The sequence below is a fragment of the Mesoplodon mirus genome (assembly GCF_964341445.2).
Source record: "Mesoplodon mirus genome assembly, chromosome: 7".
Lineage (NCBI taxonomy): Eukaryota > Metazoa > Chordata > Mammalia > Artiodactyla > Ziphiidae > Mesoplodon > Mesoplodon mirus.
Window position 1 is genome coordinate 47,923,780 of NC_138983.1, and position 14,927 is coordinate 47,938,706.

Genomic DNA, 14,927 nt, shown 5'->3' on the forward strand with positions numbered 1-14,927 from the left:
GCCCGCATACCGCAAAAAAAAAAAAAAAAAAAAAAAAAAGACATAGGAATATACTTTCTGATTTAGAAAATAAACAAAATGGAAAATTAAAGATATGAGCAATGAAGAGTCTACAGATAAAAAAAGCAATTCTTATGGGAAATAGGCTTATAATAAAAATTAAGTAGATTATAAATACCCTAATTTCACTTTTTAAATGAAGTTATACAAAAATAATCTAAATGCCTTTAAAAAAAAGAATAAAGGGGAAACTCAAAATAATTTAACAAAGAAAAAAAAATCAAAGTGAATCCCTATCTTTAACCAGGCTCACCCAACAAATCTTTAAAAAAATTGTAGGTGCCTTTTTCTTAGGGCAAAAAATAACCATGAAATTATTTGGGTGAAGGTGCTTCTGTTTCTAAACTAAAGCAAGGCAGTGCTGTCTTTCTTTTTTGCTTCACCAACCTGATCCTTCTCTTATGCCTTTACAGCTCCAGATCTGGGACACAGCAGGTCAAGAGAGATTTCGGTCCATCACCCAGAGTTATTACCGAAGCGCCAATGCCTTGATCCTCACCTATGACATAACCTGTGAGGAATCCTTCCGTTGCCTTCCTGAGTGGCTGCGGGAGATAGAACAATATGCTAGCAACAAGGTCATCACTGTGCTAGTGGGTAAGTAAGGACTAATGAGGAGGGACACTGATTTGTGAGCATCAGAGAATTTATAACCACGTAAGGCCACATGCCTTGGAATCTTCCTGTATAATTCATGTGGTCAACGTTCAGTTCTTCTAAATGAAATTGAAGAGAAAATGAAATAGATCCTATCCCATGGTGATGGTTTAGAAAAGTAAAGTAGAAAATGTTGCTGATTGATTTTCCTATCAGTGCAGTCTCTAGGGAAGAAGGTGGATTGCCATGAAAGTTATGTGGGCTGCTAAACATTACAAAAAAATCTAGGCCATGGAAACTGCTGGTCTAGAAGTAAAATATATCTACGTTGATAAGGAATTCATTATTGAAGCAATTATTTTTTGCCTAAAAAATGGACTTTGGTTAATTTTTTCCCTTCTTACATTTATACTGATTTGGAAAATTCTAATTTTCAGAAAGAATAAGGGAAATTCTACAGTTTGTTTCCTCTTGTAGGAGGGTAGAACCTCTATTTAGTATGGGGGGAAAGCAGAAAATAACCATTTTTTTGTGTGTGGTGACAAATGCACCCATTAAAAATGAAATTGCGGCAAAACAGATTAGATTGTTAAAAATCCTCTATTGGTGATGGAAAAATGTTAATAATATTTGATTGTTAAAATGTTTTCTTCTCGAGAATTCCCTGTCAGTCCAGTGGTTGGGACTCTGAGCTTCCACTGCAGGGGGCACAGTTTTGATCCCTGGTCAGGGAACTAAGATCCTGCATGCTGTGCTGTGTGGCCAAAAAAAAAAAAAAAAAAAGAAAAACAAAGTTTTCTTCCTAAGAAGGAGCATTGTTGTATATTCTAGAAAGACCTGAATTTTGGAAATCCAGGAGAGAACCTCAGAAACATTAAGTTAAAAATCATGGTTAACAGTAAGTTAAACACTTTATAGAAAGCGTTATAGCTAGTGTATATGTGCCAGGAATCATATTAGGAATATTATGTGTCATGATCCCAAATTTACAGATGAGGAAAGCAAGGCTCAGACAGGTGAAGTTCTTTCCCCAGGGTCACTCAGCATGTAAGACTGACTTCAAAGCCTGTGTTTAACCAACTGTAATGTGCTGCCTTGTAACAGATTGCTGGACTTTTCCTTCAGGCTGCTGGGTTAAGTATCTGCCTCTCTATGAGCATTAGCTCGGTCCTGAAAACCCTCCTGCACACTGGAGAACCTTTGCTGTGAAGAGCTTGAAAGACCTCCACTTTGGACATAAAGCCCTTGAGAACATGAGTCAAAGCATTACTACTTGGGATTCTATCTAAGGAAGTTAAATGAAGATATGAGGGGACATAATCAGTCAGCTCAGTATGAAAGAGGCACTACCTTTTTTTTTTTTTTTGCGGTACGCGGGCCTCTCACTGCTGTGGCCTCTCCCGTTGCGGAGCACAGGCTCTGGACGCGCAGGCTCAGCGGCCATGGCTCACGGGCCCAGCCGCTCTGCGGCATGTGGGCTCTTCCCGGACTGGGGCACGAACCCGTGTCCCCCACATCGGCAGGCGGACTCTCAACCACTGCGCCACCAGGGAAGCCCGGCACTACCTTTTTATTTATTTTTTATTTTAAAAGAAGTTTGTTTATTTATTTATGGCTGCATCGGATCTTAGTTGTGGCATGCAGGATCTTTCGTTTCAGTGCATGGGCTTCTCTCTGGTTGTGTGCGGACTCCAGAGCACGTGGGCTCTGTAGTTATGGTACACAGGCTCAGTAGTTGCAGCACAAGGGCTTAGTTGCCCCGTGGCATGTGGAATCTTAGTTCCCCGACCAGGGATTGAACCTGCTTCCCCTGCATTGGAAGGTGGATTCTTAACCACTGGACCACCAGGATGGTCCCAGCACTGGCCTTTTTTTTTTTTTTTTAACATCTTTATTGGAGTACAATTGGTTTACAATGGTGTTAGTTTCTGTTTTATAACAAAATGAATCAGCTATACATATACATATATCCCCATATCTCCTCGCTCTTGTGTCTCCCTCCCACCCTCCCTATCCCACCCCTCTAGGTGGTCACAAAGAGGGGTGCTCTCCCTGTGCTATGCGGCTCCAGCACTGGCTTTAAAAATTTTTTTTATTATGGAAAATTTTAAACATAAGCAAAATAGAGAAAACAGTATAATGAACACCCATATACCCATCTCTCAGATTTGACAATTAACAACTCATAGCCCACCTTATTTTATCTTTTCCCCATCTCTTCTGTCTGCCTTCCCCTTCAGATTATTTTGAAGCAAATCCCAGATGTCATATTAATTCAATTTACATTATTTCAGTGTGTATCTCTATAAAAGATATAAAAATTTTTAAAAAAGAGAACCTAACTGCAATGCCATTTTCACACCTAAAAAATATTAACAGTTCCTTAATAGCATCAAAAATTTAGGCAATGTTCAAATTTCCTTGATTGACTCATCCATCAGAAATTTATTCAAATCAAGATCCAAATAAGGTCTGTATGTTGTAATTAATTTTTATGTCTTTTGATTCTCCTTTTAGCTGTAGCTTATCCCTCCATTTTTGCTCCCTGGGAATTTATTTGTTAAAGCATTTGTTTGTCCTGTGGAGTTTTCAAGTCTGAATTTTGTTATTTCACCCTGGTGGTGTCATTTGATATGTTCCTCTATCACCTAAATTTCTGGCAGATATGTAGGTAAATCTAGAGCCTGGTCAGATTTAGGTTTTGTTTTTCGTTTTAGCAGATATACTTTATAGTTGGTATTACAAGGTACTGTTCTCATAGGACAGTCAAGAAAAATGCTTGATTCTTTCTTTTCCATTTATTACTTTCCAAAGTAATGAGTTGGTTCCCTAGATTTCCAAAAGCAACTATTGAAGTTTGTTTATATTTTGAATATTGCTATAGATTTAAATATATTTGATGTATTCTAGCCCCTTGTAATTATTATTATTGATGCTTCAGTTGTTCCAACTTTGACAGTGGGAGCTTCTTCAAGTGGGCTCCTGAGTCCTTTTGACATGACCCAGGAATCTTTGATAATTTTCTTGATTTCTGGGATGACAAGTGTTCGAGGCACATCCAGTGCATTTCCTGCCCCAGACCTGGAATTAGCCATTTCTTCAGGAAGCAGTGTTTCTTTTCAATGGGAAGTTGTATTTAGAGGCTACAACCAAGGTGATAGGAATCGTCTTTACTAGGTGATGGCTTTTAGGCTTTTCAGTGGACAGAGCTGGTGTGTGTGTGCGTATGTGGTGAATTCTGTAGCATCCACAGGGGGTTGTCTCATTAGGCTCTGTGAAACATTTTGACTGACAAGACTACCATAGGCCACATGGTATCACAGTCACTTAGAAGGATACAGGACAGGAAACACAGCTTAGTAGTAAGCCAGCATCAAGCATTCCTCTTCAGTGGAAGCATCCCTCATAGCAGTCCACAGAGCTGTCCAGGACCTCCCGGGACAGTTGAGATGTGAAGGGAAAAGGTTCACTTCAGGCAAGTGCAGGATCTGCCCTGGCTAGAAGCCTCAATGCCCCATAGGAGCCCATCTCTCTTGTAACAACCCGACAGGCCTAACTTTCAGGGTCTCTTCAGATGAAGAATCATCACACTCAGGGAAGCCAAAAGTTAAGGCTTTCTATTAGGTATTTATAATTCATACATAGAATTCCCAGGCTGGATGGAATTTATCAATCAAGGGTCACTTTTACCATGAGCAATGTTGGGAAGTAACACAGTTGACATATCACCTTTGTCAGATTTCCAAAACAGAAGTAGAAAATTTTTTAAAGATAAAATAACACCATGAATTATTCACACTGATACTTCCATTTGTAATTCAGGACTACAGAAATTTTACTTAACCTCATTAATCTTATATCTGTATTTCCATTCTCCCATGCTAAAAATCCCTGTCCTAATGCCACTGGCGTAATTACTCATTTGCTTTATCCCCTAAAACATGTATAGCAGCCCCAGAAAAATGATGCCAACACTACCACCGACAAGATAATCACTGCGACAGTTCAAGATTTTTTCCTTCAATTCTTTTTGTCCTTAGGGTATGTGCCACTGGGGATACATGGTTAAATTACTGGTTACATTATCTTCAACTCACCTGAAATAGTTCCTCTTTGTGTGGTTATGCCACTTCATGATAAACAGGTTCATTTGTTTAATTTTGCTTTCAACTTTAGGAATTGCTTTTTAAATTTAATTTCATATTAATTGTGTAATCGTGTAAAACATTGATAAGATTCTGAAGTCAAATCTATAAAATGAAGTATATTTAGAAAGGTCTGGTTTTCATCCCTCAAACTTGTTCCTTTCGTAGGTAACCATTATCTTTAAAATTAAAATTTTGTTTTAGTCTTCCATTAAAAAAATAAGAATAAAGTGTATTTTTTCATCCCTTTTTCTTAGAGAATTGTATATTATATACACTTTTTTCAACTTTGCTTTATTTGCTTAACAATATATCCTAATGTCTCATTCCATGGCAGCCTACAGAGATATTCCTTATTGCTTTTTACGGTGCTAAGTAGCTCCAAATAACTATGGATGTGACATAGTTTATTCAGCCAGTGCCCAACTGATGGGCTTTTGGGTTGTTTCCAGTTCTTTGCCATTACAAATGGCATTGGTATTTTATTTTATTTTATTTTATTTATTTATTTATTTTTTAAATTTATTTATTTATTTTTGGCTGTGTTGGGTCTTCGTTTCTGTGTGAGGGCTTTCTCCAGTTGCAGAGAGCGGAGGCCACTCTTCATCGCGGTGCGCGGACCTCTCACTGTCAGGGCCTCTCCCGTTGTGGAGCACAGGCTCCAGATGCGCAGGCTCAGTTGTTGTGGCTCACGGGCTTAGTTGCTCCGCGGCATGTGGGATCTTCCCAGACCAGGGCTCGAACCCGTGTCCCCTGCATTGGCAGGCAGATTCTCAACCACTGCGCCACCAGGGAAGCCCGGCATTGGTATTTTAAAATAAATAATCCAGGAATCACAGTCACATTGGTTTTGCTTTACTTGCCCATCTCTCTGGTTTGACTTCAGATACGGAGTTGAATTTTGATGTTTCCAAACTTGCAATAAAGTCAAATGACGATTCCCTCTTTGATTTTACCGCTATTTTAGGCAACAAGATTGATCTGGCTGAAAGGAGAGAGGTCTCCCAGCAGAGAGCTGAAGAATTCTCAGAAGCTCAGGACATGTATTATCTGGAGACCTCAGCCAAGGAATCCGATAACGTGGAGAAACTCTTCCTTGACTTGGCGTGCCGCCTCATCAGTGAAGCCAGGCAGAACACACTTGTGAACAATGTATCCTCACCCTTACCTGGAGAAGGGAAAAGTATCAGCTATTTGACTTGTTGTAATTTCAACTAAAGGCTGAGGCAAGGAGAAGCAAGAGGAATCAGCAGTTGCCCTGATGGGCCACCAGTTGCTGGGGAGATCTGGCGATGACTATGGGTCCCGCTCTAGGACCTTCTGACTCCTGTGGGCTCCTGAGCTTACAAAGCATGGCAGGCCAAGGGCCTTGTCCACAGGCCAGCATTAGCAGAACATATAATGGTTTCACCCTTTTGCAGTCTGGAGTCGGATCAAGGAGAAAATTGCACTAGGCGCTCCATGATCTGCAGAGCATGTTGCTTTTGTTTTTTTTAAAAAAGCAAGTAAAACGCATTCCTGAACACAGTCCAGGGGGAGACGTACTGTAGGGATCCCTCCTGCACGTCAGTGGGTGCATGTGGGGGCTGCTCTTTAGGGCTTCTGGGGGCCCTGGTTTTCTTGTCTACCAGGTAAACCAAAACTGGGAACGCCAAGTCCTGTCTCTGGTGCGTGCTGATGGCTCCATGGAGATTTTGAAAAGTGTTATTTCTCTTTCCCATGGGCACTTTCAAGAACTTTGGGATGTAAAAATGAAATGAAACCTTTACCCGTGACAACAGTAGCAATCATTGTTTTATTAATGTATACAAGCTCCATGACTCCTTTTGGTGCTAATGATTCCACTCTTTCACAGACCAAACGTTTTAGTACATTGATGTCCTTAAATACATTTCATAGAAATAAAAACAAAACAAAACAAAAAAAAAAGAAAAAAGGGAAGTCCATGTCTTTCTCAAAATCTCATTATCACCTTTTCTAGGGTAGATTTGTTGGGAAAGAGAATACTTTTCCTTTCCTGTTCCCCTCTAAATCTCTACCACTTTTTTCTTCCATTCTCCCTTCTTTCCTGCCCTTTAACTAAATGAAAAAGTTTGAAAAATGGAAAAAAAAAAAGAGAGAATGGTGGATACCCTAATATAAAAGATGAGCTCTAAAACATTATGAGTAGTGTGAGAAAACAGACCCGATCTGACCAAAATACTGTGGATTAATGGACTGCCGTGCAGAGTTCCAAGCAGAGCACAGTCCTTGATAGCAGGTCACGTCTTTTACTTCCTGGTACTATCCATCTTGGACAGACCAAGGCTTAGGATTTTGTAGGTGTTTTTAGTACGGTAAGTGAGAATAGCAACAGATGAAAAGTCTCACGATTTTTGTATCTGCAATGATAACCTTAGAAAAATTCTGCTCGTAGCAGCAGATTGAGTAGTCTTTTGTCATCTCCTTGTAGTAATGTTACTTTCAGACTCATGACCATTCATTCTTTCCTGTTTCTTTTTCTTTTCCTTTATTTCCTGGTCTTCCCTTTTTACCTCCTCTCCTCCTTATCCCCCTCCTTCCCTCCCTTCCTTATATACATGTGTTACTACAAATCTCCAATTCAAATGGAGGTATATATGCCTTTACTTAGCCAATTTAAAAACAGAACTCAAAATGGAAGCCATGCTGCTGAATATGTGTTACTGTTTCTTCAGTGCCATACTTTGATACCTTCCAATTTGTTCACTGATATAAATGCAAATTGGGAAAGTAATTAAACGTATTTGCTGTTGATGCTGTCAGATGTTTCTGTAGCTTGCTGCTTAGTATAATTGAGGGATGAGTTATGGGATAAGGATATGATACATAATTCCACTGTTGCTGTAGATGGTGGCAGTCTTGGTCCTGATATATTGATGTGTGAAAGCTATTGAGTTTTAAAGCAATGAGTCATGTAGAGACGCAATATTGGTGAAGCCTTTCTAGCGTTTCTTTAGTAGGTTTCAGAGCGACCTATCTGCTCATGGGGACTGTACATATTGTTTAAGGGACTGATACTTATGGTTGGCCTCACCATGCTTGTCCTGATCCTATGGGTAAGAGAAAGAGATCCCAGAAGTTTGAATTGCTTTTATTTTAGAACCTATCTCTATAGGAAAGAAAAATCATTTTAATAAACACCAAACAAAATAATTTATCATGGTTGCCTTTCCCTCCCCGTTTTCCCCACCAAGCCAGCAAGTAAAGGTGTTCAGAAAAGTTCCTCAAAGTGGGCAGAAGAACTCTTTTTAAATGTTGAGGAAATGTCCCTAAGTTTAGGTTTACTATCTTTCATTTAGGGCAAAAATCCAAAGTCCCCAGCACATCATGACTCAACTTTGTCTTACAGAAGCAAGTGTGTTGAAAATAAAGTTGCTTTATGAACTTAGAAAATAGAACATTGTTAGACTGGACAAATTTAGTTGTAAAATAACAGGTTGTAGGGCCACTCTTGCATTCTGAGATTATTTCCTAGGGCTCAGTCTCCTTTATCTACTCTTGGCCAAACTCAGAAGGGTATTAGAAAGCTCTGCTCTTGGCCCCTTTCTTCCCTGTTACCCTTCCCAGCCTTTCTGTACTTACAGTCACCCATCTGTGGCACATCAGCAGGGACACATGAGAATGTAGGGCTTTGTTTCTTTTTTTCTCTTAGTTGTATGAATTCTAGATTAGGCCTTATGGACACTTGTTCACTGATGTATCTCAAGTTTGAGAACAAGCCCTGACGATATTGTAGGTGCTCAATAAATATTAGTTGAATAAACAACTTAGCGCCAAGAGGAGCTTTTTCAGTCAAACAGAAATTTATCAAATAGAACTTGAGAAAGGACACTAATTAAATGTGGCCATCTTAACCCAGGCCAGGACCTAAACTTACTGGTTTGCCTACTAGTCCTTATTGTCTTGGCAATATTTGCTAAGATGAGCCTTCTTAAATAAAAATGAATTCTCATTTAATGGTGGATGAAAAAGAGGGTTGCTTTCTCATAATTCAGTATGGCTTGATCTGACTCATAAGACTACCAGAGTCCATGTCGGCCTCCATTTTGGTGTGATCTTTTTCTTTTTTTTAATAATGTTACTAAATATATGGCGAACTTTTCTTCAATTTACAATACATCATATTCATGTCATATAGTCAGATTTGGGGAATCTGTGAAATCATGTAGTTTGCTTATATTAATGATATTATGGCTTTGTCTAGACTGTATCCTCAAAGGATTTTATGCTTTGTCCTTTACCTATGCAAGGCTTTTTAGTCCTTTATGTGCTTTTGTTAGATCTATTGAATTATATTAACATTTAAATTTGATTATATGGGGCCAGTTATCCTTTCTGTGGATTACTTAGAGTAGGCCATTAGTTTTTCCTAGCCATTTTTTCCTTCTTTTTTTTAAAGTCATTTCATTTTAGCACCTCTACCTGAGTAAAGAGGAAAGAAAATAAGTAAAAATGAAAGTGAAATGGATTGATTTGACAATGTGTCAATTTCTGAGTTAGAGTTTGTTAAGAAAGGTAAAAACCACTGGCCAAAATAAGACACTTGGATTAGGGCTATTTCCTGTAAACAATTTAGACTTGCTGGAGAGAGGAGGCAGAATTTAACCAAAGGCTGGATTCTTCTTTCTTCTTCTGTTTATGAATTTATGTCTTTGGAGGACACTGGTGACGTCCAGTGTTAGACCATGATTTGCCTCATTTGCCCTTTAAGCTACCCCATAATTCTTCTAGATCCAGCATCAAGTTTCAGTTAATGAATCTTTCTGAATAAATACCAGTTGCAAGTGATTTTGAATTGGTCCTCTGACTAAAATGAAAACTTCTTTTTTTTATAATAAACTAAGCTACGTGAATGAGATCATACTATAATCAGGAAAAAACTATTTAATTTTTTGCCCCACGTATCAAACCAATAGCTTTAAAGATAGACATTTTCTATTTCTTAATCCTGCAGAACTCTGTATTTCATAATCATAAGTACTTTAGGGACTGCTGCCCTATTAGCCTGTAGAAGAGCTCTTCTAGGGTTTTACCCTTTCTTTTTTCTAGAGTTTTTTTTTTTAACTTCAACTGGTTACTTATTCTCCTCAACCATGGCCCTGACAGATGTGTTTCAGTGCAACTATAATCCTCCTGAGACTTAACTTGAAAATGAAAAGCAGTGAAAAAACATGTGTTATCTCATCCTTCTGACAAAATGTACTCCATGTAAGCAGTGTGTGGTTGAACACTAATTTGGGGATAAGAGAGGGATGTGTTTGGTTTTTTTTTTTTCCTTCTTTTTGGATTTCATATCTGTGACATGAGCCTATTTGTGTTTGGAGGGAAAACTGGCTTCCCTTACATTCTCACACTGGGGAGAGAGCATACTGAATTAAGAAATTATCATCCCTTCCAACAGCTCATTAATAATGTTAGAGCAAGGGAGATGATACTTCATCTCCTTTCCTAAACCCATGGGAACATTGCAATCATTTTGGGGAGCCATAGTTTAAAAACAAATTGAGGCATAACAAAGATGGTGAAGGAGTTTAAAATTTAAGACATTTGAAGAATATTTGAAGGATTTAGGGAAATTTAGCTTGGGAAAGAGAGAGGAACACAGTACATTAGAGCAAGACTCTGTTGTTCAAAGGGGTGGAATGAGGCCCACTGAATAGAGGTCATAGGGCCACAGATTTGAACTTCACGTCAGGGAGAACTTTCTCAAAAAGTTGGTTCACCATGGAAGGGGCTGCCTCTGTCAAGCAAAGCCTAGATAAGAACTTGGCAAAGATGATGTGGAGAAGATCCCAGCGTTTGTTGGGGTGGCCCAGATGACCTATTAAAATTCTATGTTGTAGTACTTTGCTTCTCCTAACATGTTCAGTTAAATATCTGTTGACCCACAGCTATTTTTTTTTTTTTTTAAGGCTTTGCTCTTCTGCCCAAAGTGCATCCCACTCTCCAGGAAGGAGTTTGGTTACATGTCATTAGGTCGAGACTGGCTTGCTGTTATGCCCTAGGCTGGGATTGCTTTCCAAGTCCATTCATTGATGTCCTGTTGAAATCACAAACTGGTTCTTGAGTTAAAGATTAAAAAGGTATTGTTTTAGTAGAAGTTGAAATCTACATGAAATCATGGAAATTATGTATTTGTCACTTGCCAAACATAGGCCAAGCTCAGTGTTAGTGAGTACTTGGTATTTCTTCAGGATTTCAGGATAGGCCTCTTTAGCAGAGCGGAATCTTCAGTTAAAATCCCATAAATTACCAACTTAAAGTTTTGCACCTCCTGTCACAGATGGGCTGGTGGTCACTGGCAAAAAGCAGGCCCCAAAATCTATTTGGAAAAGTCTCAAATGACATTTGGTTACTCGGTTTGATCCTCTTGAAAAAGCATGATCTGAAAATAATTTTAAAAGAACAGAGGCCAAATTGCTTTATGTAGAAAGTAACAAGATATAGGTCTTTGATTTGAAAATCAGAGATAACTATAAGCAACATTTGCTAATGAAGCCCATTACCCAAGTGATTCCACCTGCAAGGTAACTTGCATCCTTGCAAGGCTGGTAGATGGTTCTTCATTGGTCTTTCTAAAAAAGTCATTGGTCTTGCATCAGTATGGTGAGAAACGCTTCAGTTTGGGTGAGAATTTCTTTGACTCGTTTGGATAAGAAGTCAGAGCACAAAAGCTACCCTCTTCTTTAACTGACTTTGTGACATGCAAGAGTCAAAATTTTACTTTCCTACTGAGTTAAAGCAGAATTTTCAGAGGTATTGTGTTCTAGTTCCCTTGGCGGGTTGTGACTTTGACACTTCAGGGAGTGATGTAGGGAGGTATTTAGAAGGGGGAACACTAGGCTAGGTGTGAGGGGTCCTAATATTCCCATGAATTAGCTATAACATTATGCAAAGCACAATCTCTTGCAGTTTCCTCCTCCTCCTCCACAAGATAGACTAATAGTAATAATACCTGTCAGAATTATTGTAAAAATTAGATAAATTGAAAATGCTTGGTAAACAGTAAACACTCAAATATTAGTTTTCTCCTTGATTAGGAGCAGACTTTGGATGGTCTGATACAACTATAGATCCTTAGAACAAAACAAGGAATCCTCCTGACGTAAAAAAAAAAACTCCATTTCTGAAAGGGCCTTAAAAGAAAATCACTCATTTGATCCATTCTTCTGCCTTAGGGCATAACTGTTACCCAAGAGACTCCACTTCTTTACCTACTTCAAGAAAGGCATTCTCTCTCTCTACCCAGTGGGCAATTCCAGGGTCGTAAAGTCATTATCAGGAAACTTAACCTTATTACTGAGATACCTCACAGTGCAATTTGAACCTCTCTCTTCTTGATCCCATTCTCCATTAGAAGAAAAATGGGTTGATCCTGTTTTCTTTTTAAAGGGCCATGTTTGCCATTTATTATAGCCCTTCTGCCTCAATTTTTTTTAAATTGACAGAAAAAGCTCATTAAGGTGATAATTATTATTCCCTTGGGGAATGTCAGGATAGGTATTTATAAATTCTTAGCTTCTTATTGATATCAGATTTAGATCACAATCTTACTTTTGATTAACTCTTCAGTTATCCATGTATTTTCTTCTTTAGTTAACATATAATTGATAACCAAGTATACTTCTGAAGAATTATTCTGGTTATGTGGCTCTTGTTTTCTCTTCTTGGTAAAAATGGAGTCATGAATCCCAGTTTTGTCAACTGCTTTTAGGATGTAATTTCATACATGACATTATTTGATGGACGTAATTACCAACACCTACATTTAGTAGGGTTTCTTTCCCTTTCTACATGTGCACTAAGTTCTGAAATAAAAATTGGTATACCAAATGCCTAATAAAGCAAAAATTCCTGCACAGAATAACAAAAGATACGAATCTGGTCTGCTAGGATAATTTGTCACTAGTTGCTTGAATGGTACAGAGCTTTTGTTTAAGGTTACACAGTTATGCCTGGATTAAATAACAATAGCAAAACTTGATAAGCCCTCTGAAAAACAGCTGCTAAACATACTGCTTTCTGGAAAGTAATCATTAAGAATATATATTCTCTTGTCCTATACAGTTGCAGAATGTTAGCAGAACTTTCTTGTAGGCTCCCTGACAATGAATGTCAATTGATTTATTAAAAAAAATTTTTTTTTGTGTGAACCCTTTTATCCCTTTAAGGTATGTTGGGGCTTTCATGTCCCTGTTGTAGAAAATTTCAAATGACTGGAATGCTGGCTTCTAATTTCTGCTCACTGAAGTGTCCTCTAGATATACCAGAAGGTTGGGGCTTCTTTGTTGATATGTAAGGGAGCTACTTAAATACACTTACATAAATGTAAGTGTGTGAGTAAAATTGCTATTTTCAGCAAAAAAAAAAAAACTTGCTTAAAATTTCAGATAAAAAAAATTTCAGATAATAAAGGGTTGAGATTTTTTTAGATCATCTAAAGGGAAAAAGTGTGCCCATATATATTGTTGCATACATTTTAATGCATGACTTTTAGTATAGGGATGAAATAAGATACAAAATATATAATTCTGGAGGTCTTCTCAGCAGCTAGTTAAAATATTTAGAGAAGCTGTTTTATGAAGACTTAGAGAATCCCTGATTTCCCTTTTCCTATCTCTTTTGATCAAAATGTAAACATAATTTTAACAAACATGTTCATCATGGAATCATATGAACTCAACTCTTAATTGGTTGTTGGTTTCAAGCATAGGCTCTCAGTAATATCTGAATACATCTGAATATGAAATCTATTTCAACACAAGCAAAATACTTGATTTTAAATGTTAATATGCAGATATTAACAGGATGCTGTATCATATCTTATGTGTTCATGTATTTTTTTAATAAAATGCCTATTAGAAATATAAGCTGATGATGACCTGAGTGCAATTAGCTGAAAACATTGTATAGAAAGGTGATTGTGTGAAAACTTCACTCAACATTAAAAAGGGGGATGAGGGAGTAGGAATCTGAGCAAAATATTTTAAAATGAAGTTGCATTTCTCTTTTAAAAATTAAGATATAATTCATACACCATTCAATTCACCCCTTTAAAGTGTACAATTCAGTGTTTTTTTTAGTATTTTCACAAAGTTGTGCAACCATCACCATTATCTAACTCCAGAACATTTTCATCATCTCCCAAAGAAATTCTGTACCCATTGGCAATCACTCTCCCTGCTTCCCCACCATAATCTAGCAACCACTAATCTATTTTCTCACTATAGATTTGCCTATCCTGTACATTTCATATAAAAAGAATCATATAATATGTGCTCTTTTGTGTCTGGCTTCTTTCACTTAGCATAATGTTTTCAAGTTTCATGTTATACCATGTTTCATGTTACAGCATGAATCAATACATTTCCTTTTATGGCTAAATAATATTCCATTGTATGTATATATGTACCAGATGTTACCTGTCCGTTCATCAGTTGATGGACATATGGGTTATTTTCACTTTTTGGCTATTATAAATAATGCTGCTATAAATATCTGTGTACAAGTTTTCTGTGTGGGCATATGTTTTCACATCTTTTAATTAGTCTAGCAAATCAAAGTCACTTGGGTTCATTTAAGCAGGTCCTCTTAAAATCCTACTTAGAGTATGCAACTTATAATCTTAGATCAACTGGACATTCCTGAATAATGGCTAACATCCTAATATGGCTATAAGAATTTTTCTATGAGCCTATCATTTAGATAGTCAATGAAGACTGCTTCAGTCTTGTAGAAATTGAGTTGTTATCACATAGAGAATTTCCAAGTCCTCCACGTTTTTTGAAAGGGCGGCTACAAATCATGCTGGAGAGCAGCACTCAATCTTCTAGGATTCAATGAAGGAGCCCTTTTTTTTTTTTTTGCGGTATGCAGACCTCTCACTGTTGTGGCCTCTCCCATTGCGGAGCACAGCTCCGGACGCGCAGGCCCAGCGGCCATGGCTCACGGGCCCAGCCGCTCCGCGGCACGCGGGATCCTCCCGGACCGGGGCACGAACCCACGTCCCCTCATCGGCAGGCGGACCCCCAACCACTGCGCCACCAGGGAAGCCCCAGGAGCACTTTTAATATACAATTTCCTTTACATATATCGACTGTCTTT

At 38.1% G+C, this 14,927-nt stretch overlaps 1 protein-coding gene across 4 annotated transcripts in view; it reads left to right on the forward strand.

The window, feature by feature from the left end:
• The window catches only part of RAB30 (RAB30, member RAS oncogene family), an 84,074-nt gene extending 69,954 nt beyond the window's left edge, over nt 1-14,120 (forward strand). The window contains exons 4-7 of one of the 4 annotated variants that reach the window (XM_082626939.1): nt 474-657; nt 5,770-5,954; nt 9,930-10,031; nt 10,736-14,120. In XM_082626939.1, coding sequence (XP_082483065.1) covers nt 474-657; nt 5,770-5,954; nt 9,930-10,016 — 456 coding nt within the window. In that variant the 3' untranslated portion in view covers nt 10,017-10,031; nt 10,736-14,120. The other 3 variants (XM_082626938.1, XM_082626941.1, XM_082626940.1) reach the window with 3 other exon arrangements.
• The last annotated feature ends 807 nt before the right edge of the window (nt 14,121-14,927 follow it).